This window comes from Anarhichas minor, unplaced genomic scaffold (genome assembly GCF_050575085.1).
Source record: "Anarhichas minor isolate MPS153535 unplaced genomic scaffold, ASM5057508v1 ptg000087l, whole genome shotgun sequence".
Lineage (NCBI taxonomy): Eukaryota > Metazoa > Chordata > Actinopteri > Perciformes > Anarhichadidae > Anarhichas > Anarhichas minor.
The window spans coordinates 872,501-898,982 of record NW_027466533.1 but is presented as its reverse complement, the minus strand read 5'-3'; the positions used below and the strand labels follow the sequence as shown (position 1 = coordinate 898,982).

The window sequence follows — 26,482 nt, the reverse complement described above, 5'->3', positions numbered from 1 at the left end:
TAACTTGCAAAAGGAGTACGACTTACTGTCGACAGTCAAAGTAGAAAAACAATTATTACAGGCTCGTGGATTTCAGTACGAACATGGTGAGAAAGCAGGAAGATTGCTAGCACACCAACTCAAAGTTAAATCTACCTCTCAGCAAATATCACAAATTAAAAACATATCTGATGTTGCTACAGTAATTCCATCTGAAATGAATGATACCTTCAGGGATTATTACTCTAATTTATATAAAGCAGAAAGCCCACCCAACAACACAGACATGGAAAAGTTCCTTGAGGGTCTTATATTCCCGAATATTGATAACAGCCAAGAAAAGAAACTAGACCAACCATTGAATACAAGCGAAATACTGGGATCAATTAAAGCTATACAAAGCGGCAGAGCACCTGGGCCAGATGGTTTCCCCATTGAATTTTTTAAGGGATTCTCAGATAAACTATTACCACTTTTGCTTGATATGTTCAACGACTCTTTAACCCGAGGTACTCTGCCACAAACCCTGACAAATGCATCAATTACTCTGTTGTTAAAACCCGGGAAAGATGCAAATGAATGTGGATCCTACCGACCAATTTCTCTTCTTAATGCAGATTATAAGATTCTGGCAAAAGCCCTAGCTATGCGTCTGGAAACAACAATTCATGAAGTAATTTCTGAAGCCCAAACTGGCTTCATAAGGAATCGCCATTCTTTCAGTAATATCCGCCGCCTTTTCAATGTTATCTACTCCCCTGTGTCTTGTGAGGTCCCAGAGATGGTTCTCTCTCTAGATGCAGAAAAGGCATTTGATAGGGTGCAATGGCCATATCTCTTCAAGATTTTGGAAAAGTTTGGTTTTGGTCCTAAATTTGTGGCATGGGTAAAACTCCTCTACTCCTCACCTAGCGCCTCTGTCGTCACCAATAGATCAAACTCAGAATATTTCAATTTATACCGAGGTACCCGCCAAGGCTGCCCGTTAAGTCCCTTATTATTTGCCTTAGCTATCGAACCATTATCCATTGCTCTTAAAGCATCCCCTAACATTAAAGGAATTCACAGATGGAGCACTGAGCACAGAGTCTCGTTATATGCTGATGATTTATTAGTTTATATTTCGGACCCGGTGGAATCTGTCCCCGCACTAATTGAAATCCTGAAGCAATTTGGGACATTCTCAGGATATAAATTGAATTTCTCCAAAAGTGAATGCTTCCCTTTAAACAATTTGGCAATAAAGACTCCAGGAATGCAACTGCCTTTCCACAAGTGTGAGTCTGAATTCAAATATCTTGGCATCCATATCACCCGTAAATTTGAGAGTTTATATTATAGGAATTTTTCTCCACTAATCACCAAAATGAAGACAGACTTTGACAGATGGAAAAACATCTATACTTCATTAACAGGCAGAGTTAATTTTACCACGCTTTCAATGTCTGCCAGTGTTCCTGCCGAAACTCTTTTTTACTACCTTAGATAAGCATATTACAGGCTTCCTATGGGATAATAAACAACCGCGGATAAGTAAAGTGATGCTACAAAGACATCGATCTCAAGGTGGACTTTCTCTTCCCAATTTCAGATATTACTACTGGGTAGCAAATATACAGAAAATAATATACTGGATCAAACTCCCTCAAGTAAGCTGGTGCCTAAATGAAGCTATATCTTGCCCATCATCTTCTCTTCTAGCATTGGTAACCTCTAGACTACCATTTTCCCCAAGAAAATATTCATCCAACCCGATAGTAATTGCAACATTAAAAATTCTGGCGCAGTTTCGCGCACAATTTGGCTTCAAAGATCTATCTACTGTAACCCCTATTCATGATAATCACCTCTTCCCTCCAGCCAGACTGGACCATGCATTCTCGCTATGGCTTAAAAATGGCATTTTCAACATGGGTCAGTTATACATTGGTGGGGTGTTCGGAAGCTCTGAGGATATATTTAAGAAATATAATATCCCTCACTCCCATCTGTTTCGCTACTTTCAAGTGCGAAATTTTGCTAAATCGAACAACCCCAATTTTCCGAGTCCACCGCTAGACTCCGTGTATGAGGAAATTCTGAACACACCACCAGAGGAAAAAGGATTTATATCCCGAATATATCAAACCATTAACTCAATTACCGTGACTAACATTGTCAAAATCAAAGTAGACTGGGAAAAAGAACTTGCCATGAACATACCAGACTCATTTTGGAACCAGGCCCTAATTAGAGTCAATAACAGCTCTTCGTGTGCACGGTTAAATGTACTACAATTCAAGGTACTGCATCGCCTGCACTACTCCAACTTTAAACTTTCAAAAATTTACTCCAATGTAAAGGATAACTGCAATAGATGTCACAACTCACCAGCAGATCTTACTCACATGTTTTGGTTCTGCCCCCAACTGGCAAATTACTGGGAGACAATATTCAAAGTTCTATCACAGTCCCTTAATCTGAATATTTTACCCAACGCCTGGATGTGCATCTTTGGTGTTCAGGGGAGTGGAGGTCAGACGTTAATGAAGCAACACAAAAACATAATTGCTTTCTCAACCCTCTTGGCACGAAGGAGAATCCTATTGGACTGGAAGTCACCTCGTCCTCCCAGTTCCTCCATGTGGTTAAAGGACCTGGTGTTCTTTTTAAAATTGGAGAAAATTAAGTTCTCGCTGCGGTGACAGCCTGAGAAATTCGAATCTACTTGGGGTCCGATCATACGATACTTTGATAAATTGAAGACTCTCTCATTAGATTCATAAACCATCTGACGTTGTTGTAGGAATTAAGAATAGCAATAACTTCCAATTTCCAGAAACTCATTACTGGTTTCTGTTTGTCTGTAATACCCTCCTACACCATTTTTACTTTTGTGTATACTTGAGCTACTAATACTGTAATGTGCTTTTTGACAATTGAAGCAGTGCGATTTGTTCTCTGTTGGGGGAATGTTGGGGGGGGGGAGAAAATGACAAATGACATGTGCAATGTATAACTGTGCACTCTGCTTTTGAGAATAAACACAATTTACAACAACAAAAAAAATTGGTGCTCACTGAAAATGTCAATAGCCAAAGTATACTATTCCACATTTAGGTCAAGAACTGGGTCCATGATTTTCAAACTGATTTTAAAGCTACAGTAAAAAGAAATTCAGCTAACGAGGAGCCTGAAAGTGCATGAATTATGTTTTCTGTCTTGTGGTTGTGCATTTTGAAATTACAAAGCGGAGAAGCTTCTTTACAGCTACATGATTTAAAGGTTTCATTCAGCATCCTAAAGATAGATTTGGATTGACGCCCGTCCTGCAAGTATTGTATCATTTTCTATAAACCAGCTGGAAAAATGGTATTTTATGTAGATTAGTATGTACCGTATACAATTAGATAGATACTTCTATTATCCAAAGGGAAGTTAAGACGTGCATAGTTTATAAAACATAAAACAGTGATACACACAGGTTTGAAGAAAACTCCCCATTTTCCATCTCATTTAGTAAACATTTCAATATATTTAAAGTACTTTTTTACTACCTTAAACTACATTTAAGTACTTTGTCTAAAGCAAACATGTACTAATTCCAGCCTCTCAAACATGAATATTTGCTGGTTTTCTGTGATGCCTAAATCATTAGGTTTTGGATATATTGGGAGATATCACCATGGAGTCTGGAAACTAATGATGGGCATTTCTTCCGGACGAAGCGATCAATCGGTCAATTGAGAAGATAATCTTTGGTTTAACAGATAAAGTACATGATTGCTAGTTCCAGGCAGTGGTGTATAGTAACTGCGGTCAAGTCAGCAGACACTCAGATCTCCGTGGTCAACTCAGCAGACACTTAAATTGTAGTGCACATATACGCTGAAACTTACGGTAAACGGCACAGATCGGGAGCGAGCGAAGAACTTTGCAAAGTTAGCGGAAAGATTAACGTGTGACAACTTCCGGTTTTCTACAGACGAACATCCGGTTTTCAGAATAAGATGCCAACAAAGTATACATATTGCATAATGAAATGAGATTAAATGAATTATATTCACAGTATAAAACATGCTACCTGCATCTCCTGAGTTAAAGGGAAAATACACCTAAATTGTGCGTAAAGTGTCTTTATTCTTTGATTTGAGGGTTGCTGGAAGTTAATACCTGACTGACGGTCAATTAAGATATTTTACGAAGCAAAAACTCTGAACTGAATTTGTATCTTCAAATGGCACATTTTTTAAATGTTTAAGGTGCTATGAAAATGTTTTTCTCAATAATTCCACACAACGACTAATGCATATATGTTCAGGACAAAAATGGGTAATATCACAATATTTAAGGTGCTACAAAAATATTTTTCTCAATAATTCCAGACAATGACTGACATGTATGTGTTGAGGACATCGTTGACTCCACCCATACTGAATATTAGACATTTTTACTGTACCAATTAAGAGATATTTCAAATTAAAACTCATACATTTGAATCGAGAAAATATCTAATAAATGGATATTTGAAGTGTAATAAAAACAGTTTTCTCAATAAGTCCAGACAATGACTGATATACATGTGTTGAGGACGTTGTTGACTCCACCCACACTGAAAATTAGACATTTTTACTGTCCCAATTAAGAGATATTTCAAATTAAAACTCATACATTTGAACCGAGAAAAAGTATAATAAATGGATATTTGAAGTGTAATAAAATGTTTTTTCTCAATAAGTCCAGACAATGACTGATATACATGTGTTGAGGACGTCGTTGACTCCACCCACACAGAAAATTTGACATATTTACTGTCCTAATTAGGAGATATTTCAAATTAAAACTCATACATTTGAATCGAGAAAATATCTAAATAAATGGATATTTGAAGTGTAATAAAAAGTATTTTCTCAATAAGTCCAGACAATGACTGATATACATGTGTTGAGGACGTCGTTGACTCCACCCACACAGAAAATTTGACATATTTACTGTCCTAATTAGGAGATATTTCAAATTAAAACTCATACATTTGAACCGAGAAAACGTATAATAACTGAATATTTGAGGTGCTATAAAAACTATTTTCTCAATAAGTCCAGACAATGACTGACATGTATGTGTTGAGGACATCGTTGACTCCACCCATACTGAATATTAGACATTTTTACTGTCCCAATTAAGAGATATTTCAAATTAAAACTCATACATTTGAATTGAGAAAATATACACACAAGGTGATATATTTCGAGTGTTTATTTCTTTTAATGTTGATGATTATGGCTTACTAAAATAAAAAACCCAAATGAATATTACATAAGACCAATTTAAAAAAGGTTTTTTAATACAGAAATGTTGGCCTACTGAAAAGTATGTCTATGTACAGTATAAAGTATGCACTCAATACTTGGTCGGGGCACCTTTTGCATGAATTACTGCATCAATGCGGCATGGCACGGAGGCGATGAGACTGTGGCCCTGCTGAGGTGTTATGGAAGCCCAGGTTGCTTTGATAGGGGCCTTCAGCTCATCTGCATTGTTGGGTCTGATGTCTCTCATCTTCCTCTTGACAATACCCCATAGATTCTCTCTGGGGTTTAGGTCATTCAAGAATTTGGTTGAAAATCACAAGGAGTGAACTGCGGCTGGAGTCAGTGCTTCAAGAGCCACCACACACAGACGTATCCAGGACATGGGCTACAACTGTCGCATTCCTTGTGTCAAGCTACTCCTGAACCAGAGATGTAAGAAGTGTCTTACCTGGGCTAAGTTGCCTGAGCTAAGTTACCTGGACTAAGGAGAAAAAGGACTGGACTGTTGCTCAGTGGTCCAAAGTCCTCTTTTCAGATGAAAGTCAATTTTGCATTTAATTTGGAAATCAAGGTCCAGAGTCTGGAGGCAGAGTGGAGAGGCACACAATCCAAGTGTCTTGAGGTCCAGTGTGAAGTTTCCACAGTCAGTGATGATTTGGGGAGCCATGTCATCTGCTGGTGTTGGTCCACTGTGTTTTATCAAGTCCAAAGTCAGTGCAGCCTTCTACCAGGACATTTTAGAGCACTTCATGCTTCCCTCTGCTGACAAGCTTTATGGAGATGCTGATTTCATTTTCCAGCAGGACTTGGCACCTGCCCACACTGCCAAAAGCACCAATACATGGTTTAATGACCACGGTATCACTGTGCTTGATTGGCCAGCAAACTCGCCTGACCTAAACCTCAGAGAGAATCTATGGGGTATTGTCAAGAGGAAGATGAGAGACATCAGACCCAACAATGCAGACGAGCTGAAGGCCGCTATCAAAGCAACCTGGGCTTCCATAACACCTCAGCAGTGCCAGTCTCATCGCCTCCGTGCCACGCCGCATTGATGCAGTAATTCATGCAAAAGGAGCCTCGACCAAGTATTGAGTGCATACTGTATACTGTACATACTTTTCAGTAGGCCAACATTTCTATATTAAAAATCCTTTTTTTAAATCGGTCTTATGTAATATCTAATTTTCTGAGATACAGAATTTTGGGTTTTTATTAGCTGTAAGCCATAGCCTAAACACTCGAAATATATCACACTTTTGATGATATTCTAATTCATTGAGATGCACCTGTATACATCAATCATTGTTTGGAATTGTTGAGGGAATACATTTTATAACACTTCAAATATTCAGAAATTACCTGTTCCTCGGTACAAATGTATGACATTTACTTTTAAATATCTCTTAATTGGTACAGTAAAATTGTTTAATTTTCAGTATGGGTGGAGTCAAAGATGTCTTGAACAGATATGCATCAGTCATTATCTGGAATTATTAAGAAAACCCTTTTTATAGCACCTTAAATATTAAGAAATTAACTTTTTGAACGTTCAAAAGAAGGACTTATATTTTGGAAAATCTCTTAATTGGGAAAGTAAAAATATTTGATTCTCAGTATTAGTATAGTTAGAGATGTCATGAACACATATGCACTAGTCATTGTCTGGAATTATAAAGAAAACTCTTTTTATAGCATCTCAAATATTCAGTTATTGGATATTTCTTGGAACAAATTTATTTATTTACTTTAAAAAAATCTCTTCATTACCACAGTAAAGATTTTTCATTTTCTGTATATGTGTGGTCAGAGATTTCCTCAACTTATATGCATTAGTCATTGTGTGGAATTATTGAAAAAATAGTTTTTATAGCACCTCAAATATTCAGTTATTATACATTTTCTCGGTTGAAATGTATGAGTTTTAATTTGAAATATCTCTTAATTGGGACAGTAAAAATGTCTAATTTTCAGTGTGGGTGGAGTCAACGACGTCCTCAACACATGTATATCAGTCATTGTCTGGACTTATTGAGAAAAAACCTTTTATTACACTTCAAATATCCATTTATTAGATATTTTCTCGATTGAAATGTATGAGTTTTAATTTGAAATATTTCCTAATTGGTACAGTAAAAATGTCTAATTTTCAGTTTGGGTGGAGTCAACGACGTCCTCAACACATGTATATCAGTCATTGTCTGGAATTATTGAGAAAAATATTTTTGTAGCACCTTAAATATTGTGATATTACCCATTTTTGTCCTGAACATATATGCATTAGTCGTTGTGTGGAATTATTGAGAAAAACATTTTTATAGCACCTTAAACATTTAAAAAATGTGCCATTTGAAGATACAAATTCAGTTCAGAGTTTTTGCTTCGTAAAATATCTTAATTGACCGTCAGTCAGGTATTATTAACTTCCAGCAACCCTCAAATCAAAGAATAAAGACACTTTACGCACAATTTAGGTGTATTTTCCCTTTAACTCAGGAGATGCAGGTAGCATGTTTTATACTTAATGTGAATACAATTCATTTAATCTAATTTCATTATGCAATATGTATACTTTGTTGGCATCTTATTTTGAAAACCGGATGTTCGTCTGTAGAAAACCGGAAGTTTTCACGTTAATCTTTCCGCTAACTTTGCAAAATCTTTCGCTTGCTCCCGTCCTGTGCCGTTTGGTTGCGTTTACCGTAAGTTTCAGCGTATAGGTGCACTACAATTTAAGTGTCTGCTGAGTTGACCACGGAGATCTGAGTGTCTGCTGACTTGACCGCAGTCCAAGACGAGCGAGACGGAATTCTCGCAATTTTGAAAACCAACTTCTTTTGAAGATGAACAGGACATTTTTCAGTTTCAAGTAATGACTGGGTTGTTACTTTCGGTGCTGCTTTAGTATTGATCATGTTTTGATATTTGAGTCATTTTGTGGATGATCAGATGGAGTTATGATGGTAGCAGTCGCCCAATTGCAGATTCAGCTTGAGCAAAACCTTTGCCTATTGTGTTCAAATCAGGCCCATAGGAGTTTACAAGGCAGGTGTCCTTTCTCACAACACTGACCTGATGCATCAAGTGGATATTTTTTGCTGAACACAACATTATGCATTTGCCCTCTACATCCTCTAGTCGGAATGAGCATACTTATAAACGCACTGTTACAACTCCTTCGTAGTGTCATATTGCTTTTCGGAGAATTATGATGATAAGTTCATAGTAGATGCAAAAGTATACTTATGTACAATATATTATGTTGAACATTGTTGCTCCTGGATGGATCACAGCCAACCCAATTATTTTCAACACAACTCCTTGTCCTTGGTGATGGTGGCCACAGCACTTAAAAGAATAAACTTCATAATTCTCAAAATTCTGACGCTTTGCTTTTTTATGAACAGCATTTACTTGTACTTTTACTTTCAATACTTAAGTACATTTAATATCAGAAAATTACTTTTGATACTTAAGTACAATAAATATCAGATACTTTAAGACTTTTACTCAAGTAGTATTCTAATAGGTGACTTTTTACTTTTACTGGAGTAGTTTTCCAGTAAGGTATCTTTACTTTTACTCAAGTATGGCTTTTGAGTACTTTATACACCACTGGTTCCAGGCCTAGTCACACAAAAAGCTCATAGGAGTTCCTCAAGCGGTTTGTGTTTTCAATAAATCTGCTCCCCGCTCTGACTCTTTATCATTCGAAGTGACATTCTCTAAAAACACAGTAGCAGGATTCCAAGTAAACCTTAAAGTACACAGCTTGAAGACCAAGAAGAATGTCAGTTGTGGATGCACACTCTGAGTACAGAGGGAACCGGAGACGGCTTGGCGGTCTCCTAGCAACAGCCAACAAGAGGGAGGGCCAGAGGTTGATGGAAACAGTGAGGGAGTGATGAAGAAGAGCAGAGCATGAGGCCGAAGCAGCGCTGACTACAGGTAAGACACAGCCATGGATTTGTCTTTTCTACACACTCAGAATGCAATGTTTTTATTTTAATAAAGTATAATTTGATTGAGCAGGCCTAATCGAGGTTATTTATATTTTTGTGTGAATTCTTTTTTTTCTTTTTCTTTTTTTTACAAAAATTACAATTTTACAACATCCTTTGAATACTTCCAGAGATCAGTCTTATTTCTTGAGACAGGTGTACGAATAACTCTAGTTTGCTCATTGACTGTTTTCCTAATGTGACCCAGTTATCCTGCAGCGCTCACGAGATGAGCAACTGGACCCGCCTCATCTATAATGCATTTTGGTAATGTGAGTGGAAACCTGGCCGGTGGCTCAAAGGAATGAGACTGGCACAGTTCCTCAGATACACCTCAGTCACTTATCTTTCCAGCACGCATAACGTCACTACTCAAAGTCCATTCCAAAGTATAGCTATTTAGCCATATTTAAAACAAACCAACCTATTGCAAGTGAAAGTAAAAGTCAACTAAAATGTTCTGGAGTATTGAGACAACAAGTAACTCATTAAAAGAATAGAACATGTTTAATTAGTAATGTGTTAACCCTTAGAGACACACATTAAGGAGGCGGTGTCAAGTTGTTCTAGTCATGAACAAAAGAATGAATGAAGTCATTAAAATAGATTGTAATAGTGTAAAAGGACTGACAACAATTTGATGGACATTCCCATGCTCACTTATGACCCATAAGTTGTTGCAGCAATTTCTGTTGTTACACAGATTTGGTGCTAAATTTAACAATTTTTTTTACCTTTCAAGAATTGATAAAAACAATTTTTTTAAAAACTTCAAAATACCACATTAAGACACAAAGACCTTGAGGAACACCATAGAAAAGGTAGTGCTGTCATTTGGTATCAAATGGTTTTCACATTTGGAGATTTTTGCAAGAATTCCCCTTTTCAGCGATTGGATGACACTTCTGTTCCAGAAACTACTCAGAAAATCTCCTATTGTCAATATAACTAGATAATATAAATAAATATATATATATATATACATATATATACATATATATACATATATATACATACATATACAGTTGTGTGAAAAAGTGTTTGCCCCCTTCCTGATTTCTTATTTTTTTTGCATGTTTGTCACACTTAAATGTTTCAGATCATCAAACAAATTTAAATATTAGACAAAGATAACACAAGTAAACACAAAATGCAGTTTTTAAATGAAGGTTTTTATTATTAACCTCTATAGCCCGAGCGAGCCCCAATTGGGGTTCTGGTACCGGTACCGAGGTTCCGAATGGACTTTTCATCAAATAATATGAAAAATGGCGGAAAAAATACCGGAAAAAAAAAAAGTCCGAGCAAAATCATCACGCCAGTCTTTTTACGCAATTGTACACAGTATACACAAACTAATTCAATACACTAGAAGATTTATCACAATATCAGGATTTTTCTGCAAAAAATCCGCCAACTATGCAGCAGAAATTCATCTTTCATCACAAAGCCGGCAGCGAAAATGGCCGAAGGAGACATGAAATCACACGAGGGCTCGATGCGGCGTCGACCCAGCGTGTCCAAATAGACCTCCGACAAAGCATTCAAAGGTCACAGGACAAACCCCAAGAAACCGCACACTGCTCTCGAGAAATAAAATTGAAAATCGACATACCTTTTGGCGATTTTCGTCCAGTTAATCCATTGAAAGCTGCTGCAGCGCTGTAGTGCATTTCCTGCTCTGTCTGCCTGCATTGAAATTAACGTGCTGTGACCTGGCATGCGAAAATGGCCCGCATTCTTCGCCTGGAGCAACCTATTTTTCGCATGGGGGTCGAGCCCACCTTATCAAGATTTTTACTGACTAATGTCCCTCAGCATTCCAAATAACACCCCTGACGGCTTTCAATGGACTATTCCGGACCCAACGACGTGTCATATACCTAAATCGGCCAATCACAGGCCTTACAAATCGCACATACACACTGAGTCAGAGCAGGTTTTTTTCATGAATGACACATATGACATCTGGAAATAACTGAACATGGCTGAAAATTATTGCAAACTGCTTTATTATGATGTATTGAACACTCTTAGTGATAAAGCAAGTGAATATATAGTTAATATGTAGTTATATAGTATATAAAATGAGTATACAGCAATGCAACAGCTGGTTCCGAAAATCAAAATTTTGATTTTTATGACCATGTATGCTGGCCTGCTTCACTCAATCGAAGTAAAATATGTTGTGGGGACATGTAACACGTGTTGTTCTATGACTTTTGTGTGGTTTTAGGCCAAGCCAGGCATTATTTTAAAAAAAAAAGTTCAATAAAAGTGCTTTTTTTCAAGCGAACCTGGAACTTTTTTCAATTTCAGCTGTGCCATAAGTGTATCAGTTATTAACCAGTAACATATACACAATATTTACACAATTTAACACATCTCACAAGTGTTACCAGTATTCTAGCATAAAAATTATTAAAATAGACCTTGTAGTTAGAGCTTGGACTCTCTATGGGTATGTGTATGCAATTTGCGAGCAGAGGGCTAAAAATAGGGCTAGGGCTCATTAAGGGGGAAAAAAAATCCAAACCTACATGGCCCTGTGTGAAAAAGTGATTGCCCCCTAAACCTAATAACTGGTTGGGCCACAACTGCAATCAAGCGTTTGCGATAACTGGCAATGAGTCTTTTACAGCGCTGTAGAGGAATTTTGGCCCACTCATCTTTGCAGAATTGTTGTAATTCAGCCACATTGGAGGGTTTTCGAGCATGAACCGCCTTTTTAAGGTCATGCCACAGCATCTCAATCGGATTCAGGTCGGGACTTTGACTAGGCCACTCCAAAGTCTTCATTTTGTTTTTCTTAAGCCATTCAGAGGTGGACTTGCTGGTGTGTTTTGGATCATTGTCCTGCTGCAGAACCCAAGTGCGCTTCAGCTTGAGGTCACGAACAGATGGCCGGACATTCTCCTTCAGGATTTTTTGGTAGACAGCAGAATTCATGGTTCCATTTACCACAGCAAGTCTTCCAGGTCCTGAAGCAGCAAAACAGCCCCAGACCATCACACTACCACCACCATATTTTACTGTTGGTATGATGTTCCTTTTCTGAAATGCCATGTTACTTTTACGCCAGATGTAATGGGACATACACCTTCCAAAAAGTTCAACTTTTGTCTCGTCAGTCCACAGAGTATTTTCCCAAAAGTCTTGGGGATCATCAAGATGTTTTCTGGCAAAACTGAGACGAGCCTTTATGTTCTTTTTGCTCAGCAGTGGTTTTCGTCTTGGAACTCTGCCATGCAAGCCATTTTTGCCCAGTCTCTTTCTTATGGTGGGGTCATGAACACTGACCTTAATTGAGGCAAGTGAGGCCTGCAGTTCTTTGGATGTTGTTCTGGGGTCTTTTGTGACCTCTTGGATGAGTCGTCGCTGCGCTCTTGGGTAATTTTGGTCGGCCGGCCACTCCTGGGAAGGTTCACCACTGTTCCATGTTTTCGCCATTTGTGGATAATGGCTCTCACTGTGGTTCGCTGGAGTCCCAAAGCTTTAGAAATGGCTTTGTAACCTTTTCCAGACTGATAGATCTCAATTACTTTGTTTCTCATTTGTTCCTGAATTTCTTTGGATCGCAGCATGATGTCTAGCTTTTGAGGATCTTTTGGTCTACCTCACTTTGTCAGGCAGGTCCTATTTAAGTGATTTCTTGATTGAGAACAGGTGTGGCAGTAATCAGGCCTGGGTGTGGCTAGAGAAATTGAACTCAGCTTTCCAAAGATGTGATAAACCACAGTTAATTTATGTTTTAACAGGGGGGGGCAATCACTTTTTCACACAGGGCCATGTAGGTTTGGATTTATTTTCCCCCTTAATAATAAAAACCTTCATTTAAAAACTGCATTTTGTGTTTACTTGTGTTATCTTTGTCTAATATTTAAATTTGTTTGATGATCTGAAACATTTAAGTGTGACAAACATGCAAAAAAATAAGAAATCAGGAAGGGGGCAAACACTTTTTCACACAACTGTGTATATATATATATATATATATATATATATATATATATATATTAAATGTCTCCATTCTCTCTTTTTCTTCTCTAACACCTTTTGACAAAGCTATTGCAAGTCATCAAATCAAGCTACGATTATAACTCAGAACTATACTGTATTTGTATTTGTAACTATTTGAATGAAAAAGTGTGTTAGGGTTAGTGTGTTAATGTGTGAGAAAACACGTTCTTGTCAGCCAAAAGGGTGCACCATAACACAAAAGAAGTCTCAACCAACTGTAACAAAGCTCACACAGTCAGATATGTTTGCAACATATTTAAAGAGTTTGATATTCAGTCAGCAAAAGCGAAGTAGCCAAAAATAATAATGAAACAGATTTTGACTGTATAACCAGGCACTGAAAACGGTAGTGAATTTTAATAGATTAACCACACAGTGTACTTCTATATACTCTTACTGTACAGCTGCACAGACTTTCATTATATAATATTTGATAGTTTTTGATTTAAATGATACATTGATGTAGATTTATTTCTACCTCTTTCACTTTATTATAACTTAAGTAACGTTACATGTGTTCTAATCTTTGCATAATCTCAACTGCACATTCAAAATCAGCAGTGTGCCGTAATAATAATTGTTCTTTACACAATAACAACAATGGCATGTTTGGTTCTCACTATTGGCCACTTGTTCTTGAAGCTGTTTGTTGAATACTTGTGCCCAAACTATGGAGTAATACAAATTGGGAAGTGCCAAATCGTGTTCAATGAATACTTGTTGATTTTTATTCTTCTTAACTTAAATACATATTTTGCAATTTGAGTCATACTTTTGTTGATTTCAGACTGCCTTTATTACAGGCAACGTACAGGTGTTTGTTAAAGTAGACTTGTTTCAATATAAATTAGCAACTAAAGCATTTTATAGCATTTGTGCACAGAACTGGCAATCGTACCCATTCCTATACATGAAAAATTAGATAGGGGCCATAAACTTCCAAATGTATTCCCGGTAAGAATGCTACTTTGCGTTTATTGTATGATGGCTCCTCGGTGTTCCAATATTATCACAATACATCACACGGAGGACAGACATCCTTCGCTGCCGTTTCTCGACGACATTTTGTTCGTCTCATAAATAAAATATCAAAGCGGAGTCTGTTTGCAGAGCTGGGGAGTTGAGAAGTATTGTTGTGTTGACACTTGGGCTGTCTCTTTACCTCCCACTCTCGCCCTCACTCTGGATGCTTCTGGCTGTCTGCCTCCATTTGAAATGCTAATAGATTTCTTGGTGAAAAACTTTCCTCTTCCTCTACGCTAGTCCTCTCTGCCCACAGACTCATCTCTCTTATGGCCTTCCTTCATAGCTTTATCACCTTTTCATAAGCATCGGTTCACTTGTCAACAAAAAAAGGGCCCTAATAAAAGATCTAACTGGTGCACATATAAACAAAGTGGTTGCTCAGTCACCATTGCCAGAGTGACAGATTTGCTCAACTTCATTCTTTGATCATTTGCTTACAATATCACAATGGTTAGCACAGGTACACTGCTCAATATACTGCATACTATATTACTACAATTCTACAACACAGCTTCATACCATGTCCAAAGGAATTTTAATATCCAGTTTTGAGCTAAAAGGTAATTTTAGTGGGAAGAAACCCCCAGGTGAATAGGGTAGAAAATTGTAACTAATAGAAATCACCATTTCCCCAGTTGTTTTTTGTATTACATGTTTTCTAAAAAAAAATGTTTAAATGTGCAAATGAGGCATTATCTTCTGATTAATTAAGAAGAAATCTACAGATGCAAATAAACAAATAAAATAGACACTTAAATGGGGAATTTTAGATGTTGTCTTTCCACCAGTCTGAAGAGGAAGTGTTTTGGAAGTAAAACAGCCCAAAATCTCAAAATTGAACAGTGTATGAAAAATTAAGTTTTCCCTTTAGTGTCTTGGCTTGACTATATTTCATCAGGCTATATGAGTGGGCCACAGCTGGTAACCACAATGTATACATTTGTGGAACACAAAGTCTTACAGGGTAAGCTGTTTAAATTTCATTAATATAATCACTTGAAAATCTATAGACATGAAATTTTAGACGAGATGGATTCACTCAACAGATCTGCTAGCTTACTAACTACCTAATTCATAGAGTAATTGGCATTGCATCATGTTGAGGTTGTACAATTTTAGAAGAATGCATTTGCTTGTTGAAAAATGTTATGGCTGCACAAAAACAGAATGTGTTGTACCAGCATCAATTTATGTTCATAATATCACTTTATGTTTTGAATGACCTGACATACTGTGGTTCAGGCATTTATTATGGTAATGATTTGTTATTTATGTATGTAAATTAATCTTCTCTTTCCCTTTATTATGTCTTTAATGTAGGAACTCAAACGGAACCCTGGAAAACAAGTAAAGATCCATCCATTAATCCATCATGATGTTTGTGGGAACTTCTTTGGGTAGCAATTCCTCCTCCCCTATCCCAACCCACAGCCCCAGTCCTGATCGCCAGTCAGACGGTCCGTCCCTCGCTCTCCTGCCTCAGTCCCCTCCATACTGGGCAACGCAGGCACGGTGGGATCTTGCACAGCCAGAGGCAGAGATACGTCGCCTACAAGAGCGTCATGCAACCGAGACAGACACTGTGAAGCGGGGTGTAGAGCGGGCCATCCTGGGAGCTCGCAGAGAAGAGCGGCGCCTGCTGGAAAGGGTGGAGCAAGACCATCGGGACACTCAGCAGCATCTAGAGCAGATCCAGAGAGAGAACATGGCAGCCGCGCGGGTCAGCCAGTCCCTGTTAGACCAAAGGCTCCGTAAACTTTCTCAACTTCAGCAGCGGACTCAGCAGGTAGGTCAACAGTCATGTCTAGATGATGGTGGGCCAAACCAGCTGCTGAAGGACGTTGCAGAGTTCCTACAACCATGGGAAGTCTCAGTTTCCCTAAAGAAAGTCAATTTCAAACCCAGCTCCCAACCTAATGCAGTCAACTTCGGAGATATTAACGTGCAAGAAAAAAGCCTGTGCCTGCACTCCGGAGGTTGCGGGCCACAGGGGCAGCTGTGTGTTCTCCATTCACAGGAGATGCGGTGTGAAGACGCAAACCATCAAGGTACTGGAGGAGAGAAAAGCACCCTAGGACAGGGGTGGACCTCACCAACAGGCAGGGTTGTCAGGAAAATCAGTCTTTCTACCCGGAGTGATCTGGAATCAGAAGAGGAACAAAACCTCTCCACAACAAACATAAGTCGCTGGCTTCCTAAGTGTGAGCAGTCGGACTGGGAGTCATCCCAGGATGACGAGATGGAGTCAGGCGCTCTTCAGCCACAAGGCGAGGACATATTTTTGGCTGTCCCTACGGTACTTAAAAACATGGACACTGAAGGCAAGGAGCAGGTGTACAAGATGAATGGTAATGCTAAACACTACTCTCCCAGGAATCCGAGGAAAACGATAACTGTAGTCTCTGGTAGGAAGCCGTCCACCTCGCCTGAACGTAGAGTGGAGTATGCTAAGCTAAGTCACTGCTTGAGTTTAGACAGCCAGGGTGGAGGTAAAGGAAAAGTGAGTCAAGAGTCCAATAGTAGACCTTTGAAGTACAGTAACAGTGCCCTCAGATCTCCCAAGATGACTTCAAGAGAGCCTCTGACCAGTCAAAGCTGCCTAGACCTCACTTCCAGAGGCCGACCTCAGTCTCGACTCAGCCAGTCGTCTGATGAACACTCTCTCGGGCCCCATGGTGACAATGGCCGAGCACCATCCCCAACAGACAGCCTTGACTCCAGCTATACTTTCATCGTTAGCCCACCTCATGACTACAGCATGAACAGAGGCTCTTTGAACTACAATTATCGTCTATCAAAGTCTGCAGTGGACTTGACACACAAGACTTGCCCGATGATCAGTGGTGGGACGAATGAGCACCTCGGAGAGTGGCCCGTGAAGTGTAATAAGCATATCTCCATGTCGAGCTCAACGTCCCCAACTCTTAGTAGGAGGCGAAGGGTCTCTGACATGGGGCACACCCCAACGTACCCTACATATAGAAGTTATAATATTCTGCACCAGCCAAAGAAAAAAATTACTGTGACTGCCTCAAAACAACCCCTGGTGGCTAGGTCTTTATCCATGTCTGTCATTGATGGCTCTTCTCAAGAGCCAAAGAGAGGGAGAGGAGAGAGAGGAGAGCCAGCCCTGGTGGAGTTGGAGGAGGAGGGAGACTCATCCTTGACAGTATTCAACCCCAGAGGAGTCCATCTGATCAGGCAGTTTGGGAAGCAGGGTTCTGGTAGAGCTGACCTTACGCTGCCAAGTGGTATACATGCCACACCACAGGGCCTACTCTATATAGTGGACTGTGGAAATGCACGTGTTCAGGTATGTGTTGTGTCAAACGTCTTTCAGACACGTACAACATACAGTGTGTGTACTATAGCAAATTAAATTGCCAATGTTAAAACTGAATCTAACTTTGAAACAGGTGACTGACCTTCGGGGGAATATCCTCCAGCAAGTGACCTCCCCAACTTCTGACGGCTCTGCAAGAAGATGTCGGAACTACTTCGATATTGCTGTCAATGCTAAGGGTTTGATTGCACTTAGCTGTGCAGCAGAGCGGGCCCTGCTTGTCTTCAGCCGGCATGGTCGCCTACTCCAGACCTTTGGTGGGTCAGGGTTGGGCTCTGCAAAAGATGAGCTTGAGGCTCCCAGGGGCGTGACCATAACCAGACTGGATGAGTTCTTGGTAGCTGATATCCGGAAAGGTAGCCTCATTGCCCTGAAGCTTGACCCTAAAACAGGCTCCCGTCTAGAGCGCACAGTGGTGACTGGATTCCACCGGCCTTACTTAGTGGCAGCTTGTTCAAGCTCAGGCATGGTAGCTGTGTCCGAAAGGGGCAATGAAACAGGCCATGTGCCTTGCATCAAAGTGCTGGAGCCAGGCTGGAACACAGTGAGAGTTTTAGGTATATGTGCTGGTATGGGACCAGTCCTCGCCTGTCCCTGGGGCATCTCTATAGATACAGATGGTAACGTGCTGGTAGCGGACTGGGGGAAGCAGCACAGAGTCCTGTTATACCCAGCACAGGGAGTGGGGTGGCCGATAGTGACCCAGGGCTTGAGTAGTCCACGTGGACTGGCCCTGCTACCTGAGGGCCAACTCGCTGTGTCCAACAGCATGCACCATTGCATTAAGATATACCAGTACAAAGTGACCCAGGACTAGAGAGCGTGACTTGATGTTTAAAACCACCATCACAAAACTATGGTGAGGTAACCAATCACACCTGAGATGTTTGGTGCATTTATTCTTAATCATTTTAGTAATTTCACTGCATAACTGCAAATACAATCAGATGCAGCTTCTGTGCTGATACTGTAAACTTCACTTGTGAAACTCAACTGAATTTAGGCTGACAAGCGATGTATTGGTGTCTGGTAAAGCTCAGGGGTCGGCAACCTTTTTTATATGAATTGCCATTTGTTCTTGTAAATCAGCCATATTAAACATTAATATAAATTAGTGCTGGGCAAGTTAACGCGTTATCGCGTTTTTTAAAACGTATTATTAAGCAGACATTTTTAACACAAGAACCGGGCAGCGAGCGGTGAACAGCTGTGTTTGTGTGGCGTCACTTCCTTCTGCTGCCGCTCTCCCCCCACCGGGTGACACGCCAGATCCGGAGCCCCCCTTCACTCCGTCACCGTCATCCCCTCCTGTCGGTCTCTCGCTCTCTCTCTCTCACACACACGCGCGCGCCGTTACAGGATCGTGACAATATCAAAATACATATTGTCGTGTTTTTGAATGAACATATAAGCACGTGAGAACAAACTGCTCTTAACTGCAACTCTTTATTAGGATAACTTCCTCATGCAGGTTACTGCCACGGTACAGACTACAGGTTCCATGCTTCACCTACATTCCCCTGGGTCCTAAGTCCCTCCAGGTACAGCTTCTTATCACCCTCTATGTACCAACATACATTTATAACAAATACCACACATATTACGGTAATCAGCGTTGCATATGTGTCTGACCCAAAAAAGAAATGATTATATTTTTCGAGTTTTTAAAGTGTTTTGTTTGGAATATATATAATAAGCATATCATTTAGTTATCGCTACTGAGAATTTAACAAACATAAAAACCATGACGTAGATAGGTTTTCAGTTTTCAAGGTGTATATTTCAAATTGCATCTCTTACACACATGAAGATAAAGTTGTGAACACCGGCTGAATATCTATTATCAGAATCATTTAAACTGTATTTTAACTGCTACTGTGTAAAGGGAATACTGCTGTTAAAAATAACCTTATTTGTTTAAAGTGTTTGCAAACCAAATGTTATTGCACTTTTGTTCAGATAGCAGTACTTTTAAAATAAAAGTGCGCAATACACTACTTTTGAATTCATTATTGAACTTTGCGAATAACAATGCCATTAATCAAAATTCAAAATTGTAATCGTTGCCCAGCACTAATATAAATATTACATTTAATTATGACATCACATCAAAATGGAAATCACCAAAGGATCTGCAATTTCCATCCATACTGGCAACGTGCATAGCAGCAATTTAATTTCCCCCATAATCAGGACATTGTAATAATCTCTGCTAGAGGATCATTACCTATGCCAGGAAAATCATGGAATCAATCACGTGTGTGTGTGTGTGCTTCCGTGAGTGAGTGAGTGAGTGAGTGTGCACCTATGTGTCTGTCCACGGCTAATCTGGCATTCTGCTCCAGCAAACTGCATAATATTTAGGATGGCCAGTTATGGCTCAAGCACCTCTCGTGACTGTGGTGGCTCACACTATCTCAAAACTATTTTTATTGCCATTTTTATACTGCCAGATCTACACTCTACTGAGTGCACCTTTAAAAGGATATGAGAGCACTACATATGAAGGCTGCCATCCTAATGAAGACATCCACATTTAAATTAAAATCATTAACCCTGCCAACCTTTGCTTCCACAAATCTTGTTAATCAGCAATAACAAATTCTGCGAAGAACAAGTACTAGCCAATCAGAGGCAGATTAGAAAAGGTCTTTGCGGATTGGGGAAAAAAAATCAACCGATCAACTGATCAAACCGTTTCTCGCTTGTTCTGTCATCCACACACCCAAAATAAATCAACCACACTACTATAAATAACAGGTTGCAATGACTGCCAATGGCTGTGAAAGAGGTTATTTGGCATGCGGACGAGAAGGCACTTATTAAAAACTCTCTTGCACACTTATTGCTAGTGTGCCATCAGCTAAGATCCCACATGCCAAGTGCCTGAGGTTGCCTACCCCTGTTCTAGCTGTACCGTAAGAGCATAGTCATGTGTCTGAATTTGTCAGAAAAAGGCTATCCATTCATCATTAATGCAAAAACTATGAAGATAAACTATAGAGACAAAGATTAGCTGGTACTACACTGAGCAAACCTAGTGCTCAGTGTAGCATATGTGTAGTTTGGTTTAGTTTTGCTGCTCTCAACTGTTCAGGGTCAAAGAAATTTGCTAATTTTTCTGAAAACTGTTTATAGATTAGAGTTTAATCATAATATGAATAATGTCTGTGTGTGCTGTCTTTTATAATATTCTGTCAGAGTTTTCACCCACAGCTGCTGACCTGCAGAGATTAGTCCTAGTGCTGACAAATCAACTCCGAATAGTATTCACTGTTTATAGATTTAATAAATTCAATAAAATTCAAATGCAGTATTTTCTTACGATTTGCTTCAGTAATTCCTGCAAATTCCTCAATTTTTCACGCTGTCACTGATCTTCACTGACAAGCAATGGAGCTCGTGGCTTTTTCCAGTCCTCCCACTCCCTTCTTTCACCAGCAGTGACTGTAATGTATCCACCAACCTTTGATGGATTCTGTATTTAACATGTGGATGCACTGATGCCAGAAAGTACAGGGTGGGCTGAATCATAGGCAGTGAAACCAGACTGTCATCCAAATTCTGTTTATAGCAGATCAGGGAACCATTGCTGACTATTTTATTTTGGGGATACTTTCTACTTTACTCCACTACCGCTCAGAGGATATTTTATTTATTTGACAGCTGTCTCATTACTTTACAGATTAAGATTTTATATTTAGTATGATATAGTAAATTACATGTATGTAAGTGTTGTTTTAGATTCAATTATGAATTTCTGACATTATTTTATCAGTTTTAAAAATGGAATGATATTAGAATGTTTTCTAAACCTCTGGAGGAGCTTGTAATCATACAACTGATCTGAAAGTATAACAATTCTCAAAACCTGAGACATAGTTCTTTCCCCGGTCAGCAACAATACGACATATTGCTGTAGTTTAAGATTATGCAACACATTGTGGACGTGAGCCATTATTTGCAAAAACAAAGTTTCATTCATTGTCGAACTATAGAATGAAGATTAATATGTAATAATTATATTCATCCCCAGAAAATCTACTGTTGTGCTGACTTCTTTCTGTTAAAACAATAATAAATAAATAAAAACGGTTTGTTGAAATGTTATCTATTTATTGTGATCTTTTCCTCCTGCTTGTTCTCCTTTCTTTGAAATACAACAGCTAAGGTAGATCTCTAAGTTTTTATTTTTACAAGCCATGCTATGAAGCAGGTGCTAATCCAGGCTCTTGTCATCTCCTGCCTGGACTACTGCAACTCACTACTTGCCGGAGCCCCGGCGTCGGCCATCAGACCTCTGGAGCTTGTCCAGAAAGCTGCAGCTTGTCTGGTGTTCAATCGCCCCAAGTTCTCCCACACAACTTCCCTTCTCCGTTCTCTACACTGGCTACCTGTAAGAGCTCGCATCCAGTTTAAGACTCTGGTGCTAGCCTACAGGGGAGTGAAAGGAACAGCTCCTTCCTATCTCCAGGCCATGGTCAAGTCCTACACCCCCGCCCGACCACTTCGTTCTGCTGCCTCGGGGCGACCCGGTCACGGCTTTTTTCTGTCCTGGCCCCACAGTGGTGGAATGAACTCCCCACTGACGTCAGGACAGCAGAGTCGCTGCCCATCTTTCGGCGTAGGCTGAAAACTCACCTCTTCAAGAAGTACTACCCTGAGCCTTCCACTTAGCACGTATTGTATTCGTATTAGTTTGTTGCACTTATTGTATTCAGTTGTTTCTGCAGTGTACTTTTGCTCTGGTTTATGCTCTTAGATGCTTGTTTAAAAAAAGGAGATACACTTATGACTTCTGGTGATCTTTCATTTATAAGAGACTTTTCCTGACCCTAACCATAACCACTACAAGCCTACTCCTAACCCTTAGCCTAAGCCTATGATAAACTTAAACCAAGTCTTCACCCTAAAATGCAATTATTTACGTTATGGGGACAGCATTTGTCCCCAAAAAAGGCGAGTCCCCAGAATGGGACTGTATATTCAGATTTATGTCCCCACAAGACAGATAAAACACACACGCATGTGCAAAACGATGTCTTTATTGTTTACGGGATATTTTTTGTTGATTCTTATATTTTGTTATAATATTTAACTTTGATATATTTTGTCTTTTTATATTTTTATAACCTTATTACTTACTACTGCACCTACCCTTACCAGCCCCGCAGATACTTTCAAATTCCGGTACATCTCTGTACTACTGACAATACTTTTCTGAACTACATTACAATGTATTCATATCATAGTTCCAGCTGTTTAGTGTATATAGCTGCACTGTCTATTTTTACTACTGCAACTCCTACTGCACGTGTTTTACTGCTAATACAAATACCCCTTACTGTGTGTCCTATATTGTAGGCTAACCACTGTACATATTCTGTACATATATTACTACTATACTTTGGTTTTGATCTTCTTGTATTTCCTTTGTTTAGTTTAGCTGTAAATTCTCAAACCCCCTGAACTATCCCCAGGCCCTGAGTATTTGCTGGGAATTTTCTGCATGCAAGATTCTCTGAACTTCCTCGGTGTGGTTCTGTTCATTTGCTGGACTTGCTCTCCATCTCATGTCCCAAGAGTACTCAGTGTGCTCCTCACTCAGTCAAATAAACAATATTTTTGGTGGACAGGCAACACATAATGTGAAGTAGGCAAGCTAACATTCCCCACACGGGTCGTATCTACTATGTTCTTAATATAACATAACAATTTAAGAGATTAGTAAGGGCTATCTTCGCAGTTCAAATTGCAAATGACTGATCAGTGAATTGGAGATGGACACTTCAAATCCAGTTTAAATGATACAAATCCAGTTAGCCAAAGTGGAGATATCAATGTCAAAGAAAAAATGAAAACTGGCTGATCTCAACATTTATCCTCGAATAACATATTGCTGAGAATGTAAAACCCTGAAAAAGTATCATATTAAGAGGATATTAGGTTGGAGAATAAAGGACCCTGGGAACATACGCTTCTAATCAAACAAATTTTTGTTTGTTGATCAAAGCAATGCAATCTCCAAATCTCCATCTTTCATAAACATTAACCATCCAACAGTGCACTGGTTGTGTCATTTAATACACACAAAACTTATTCAGCAGATTCAGCATGCTATCTTTAGCTCACTGCTAGCACAAATCACCTCACCTGAGTCAGGATGTGCAAGTGGAGTCGAGGATACATGTGCAGGATTCAGGTCGTCATACAAAGACTTGGTTTTTTCTTTGAGTCAAGTCAAAACCCAATTTACACACACAAATGTACTCGGGGGGGGAAACGCGCAGACACATTTTTTGTATTTTCCTGCCACTGCCACCAGGTGTTACTAAAGAGTGTGAGAGAGTTAACCTTCCTGTTCCCCATCAGCTGTTTCCGGGCAAATGAACTATCCTGTTCCTCCATTGTTCTCCAGACAGCCAGCCTTCTTGTTTCCCAGCCAGCTGGTCGTCCTGTCATACAGCTTTCCTGTTCCTCAGTCAGTCAGCTAACCCCTTCTCTCCAAGTTCACCATTAAGCCTCTATTACTCCTTCCACTGGCTCAATTCCATACTCAGCTCTTATATAATATTTACAGAAGATAGTTTGGATGCTTCAAGAAAATATTGCTTTTCTCTCTCGCTCACTTAACATTTATTTATTTATTTTTCAGGGACAATGCACACTAATCAACAGTTGCACTGTAAATGAGCCAGAGTTAGCCAGAGAGGCTAATTTCCATCTGCTGTCCCTGGCCAGATGTTTCAAAATAACAAAATCTCAAATTGAAACGGAATTAAAATTCATAGAGAAACGGACAGCAACGTATAGACAAAACCAATACACAGCAAAAGAAAAGTGTACGACATTAAAGCAGAGCAGACATAACAGGTTTCAGCATGCGTCACGCAGAACAGACCCACCTACAGGACAAGCACATTACAGTATAACACTGAAGCACATAACATACACATAAAACAAAATGGAAAATAGCAACACTGAACAAGACAAATGCACATATAGGCGAAACAAGCAGGCAGGACAGACAGCACATCAATGCTTGCACACCTGATTGGCAACAAGCCATTTCTTGAAATTATGCTTGAATGTTTTGTACGTGTTTTGTGTGCGTATGTGTGGAATGACACAATCACCTCTTGAAGCAGATTTAGTGAGTCTGCTGCTTTGAGTGCTTTGTTTAATAAAATCACTAAGTGGAGGCGGAGCCATACCATGTAAAATTTTAAAAACCAGACACACATCAGTGAATTTAATGATGTTCTCCCAACTCAGGATATGGTGTTTGGTGAGAATATTGCAGTGATGGTGACTTTTGGGTTTTTTATCAAGTGTTTTTAGGGCTTGTTTATGGAGAATATGAATGGATTTTAATGTTGTGCTGCTGGCTTGTGCCCAGCTGGTTAAGCAGTAGGTCAGATGGGGGATAATCATTGCATTAAAATACAATTTTGCCGCTTGCATGGTTAGACAGTGTCTTATATATCTAAAATTCATGAGATTAAATTTTAAGACATTTGTCACATGTTTTACCTGTTTTTTAAAAGAGAGATTAGAATCAATAAAAATTCCTAAATATTTAAAATCTGACACTACCTGTAGCCTCTCACTAGCAACATAAACATCTGGCTCCAGTGACACTTTGCAAGCCCTCCTTGTGAAGAACATACAAACAGTCTTTTTAACATTCAGGTGAAGGCAGGAATCTGCAAGCCATTTAGTTACATTTGTCATTGTGGACGTGAGTTTAAGTGCAGCTTGTTCTTTGTTCTTTGCGTGCACATAAATCACTGTATCATCAGCGTACATTTGAATATCACACCCATCACAGACACCCGGCAAATCATTAATGTATAAACTGAATAGTAAAGGTTCCAAAATAGAACCCTGGGGTACTCCCACGTTAGATCTTAGAGTAGATGATGAAACATCACCCACTCTGACACACTGGGTTCTTCCTTCAAGGTAGGATTTCAGCAAGGCAAGAGACTCTTGGGAAAAGTTAAAATTTGACAGTTTGTTAATCAGGACATTGTGATTAACCGTATCAAAAGCCTTCTTCAGGTCAAGAAAAACCGCTGCTACTACACCCCCTTTATCCATTTTAAGCTTCACATTATCTAAGAGGAAGCAGTTGGCTGTTTCAGTCGAATGATTAGCCCTGTAACCAAACTGCATAGGATGCAGCTGATATGGAGAGCTGTTGAGATGTTTAATAAGTTGCTCTGCAACACATTTCTCAGCAATTTTGGAAACAGCAGGGAGGATACTGATTGGCCGATAATTGGAGACATCGGTTGAATCTCCTGACTTAAAAATGGGTGTTACTATGGCTGATTTCCATCCTTTTGGAAACACACATTGCCTGAGAGATTTGTTGACAATGCTTGTGATCGGGTGAGCGAGTGTGCCTTTATGTTTCTTTGGAAAAATATTGTCAATTCCATAAACATCTTTGGCCCTAGAGTTCTTGAGTGAGCCTAGAACTCCGGTGACAGTAGATTCAGAGACTTCTTGAATAGCGAAGCATGGTTGACCTTCATTGACTGGTATAGGATCAAATTGACCAGTACTGGAGCTTCGAGTTAAAGCTTCCACTGAGTTGATAAAGTATGAATTGAAAGCTGTACAAATTACAACTTCATCTTGTGTAAGGCACCCGTTCACATTCATTTTAAGTTGCTTCTTTGAATTGCTGTTCTGTTTGTCTGTCAACTTCTTTAGATTATCCCATATTATTTTAGAATTACTTCCTGCTTCATCAATGATCTTAATAAAAAAATTAGCTTTTGCTTTTCTAAGTTCTTTCGTTACCTGATTCC

At 39.3% G+C, this 26,482-nt stretch overlaps 1 protein-coding gene across 1 annotated transcript; it reads left to right on the top strand.

Moving 5' to 3' along the window:
- Positions 1–7,826: 7,826 nt before the first annotated feature.
- On the top strand, positions 7,827–20,980 carry LOC142938655 (uncharacterized). Its single transcript, XM_076081971.1, has 3 exons — positions 7,827–9,218; positions 15,638–17,630; positions 17,734–20,980. The coding sequence occupies exons 2-3, from the start codon at positions 15,690–15,692 to the stop codon at positions 18,475–18,477; spliced, it is 2,685 nt and encodes an 894-aa protein (XP_075938086.1). The 5' UTR covers positions 7,827–9,218; positions 15,638–15,689; the 3' UTR covers positions 18,478–20,980.
- Positions 20,981–26,482: the final 5,502 nt, after the last annotated feature.

Coding starts and splice junctions, on each gene's coding strand:
- LOC142938655 (XM_076081971.1), top strand. CDS start 15,690: ATGATGTTTGTGGGAACTTCTTTGGGTAGCAATTCCTCCTCCCCTATC. Junction 17,631..17,733: donor GTGGAAATGCACGTGTTCAG/GTATGTGTTGTG, acceptor ACTTTGAAACAG/GTGACTGACCTTCGGGGGAA.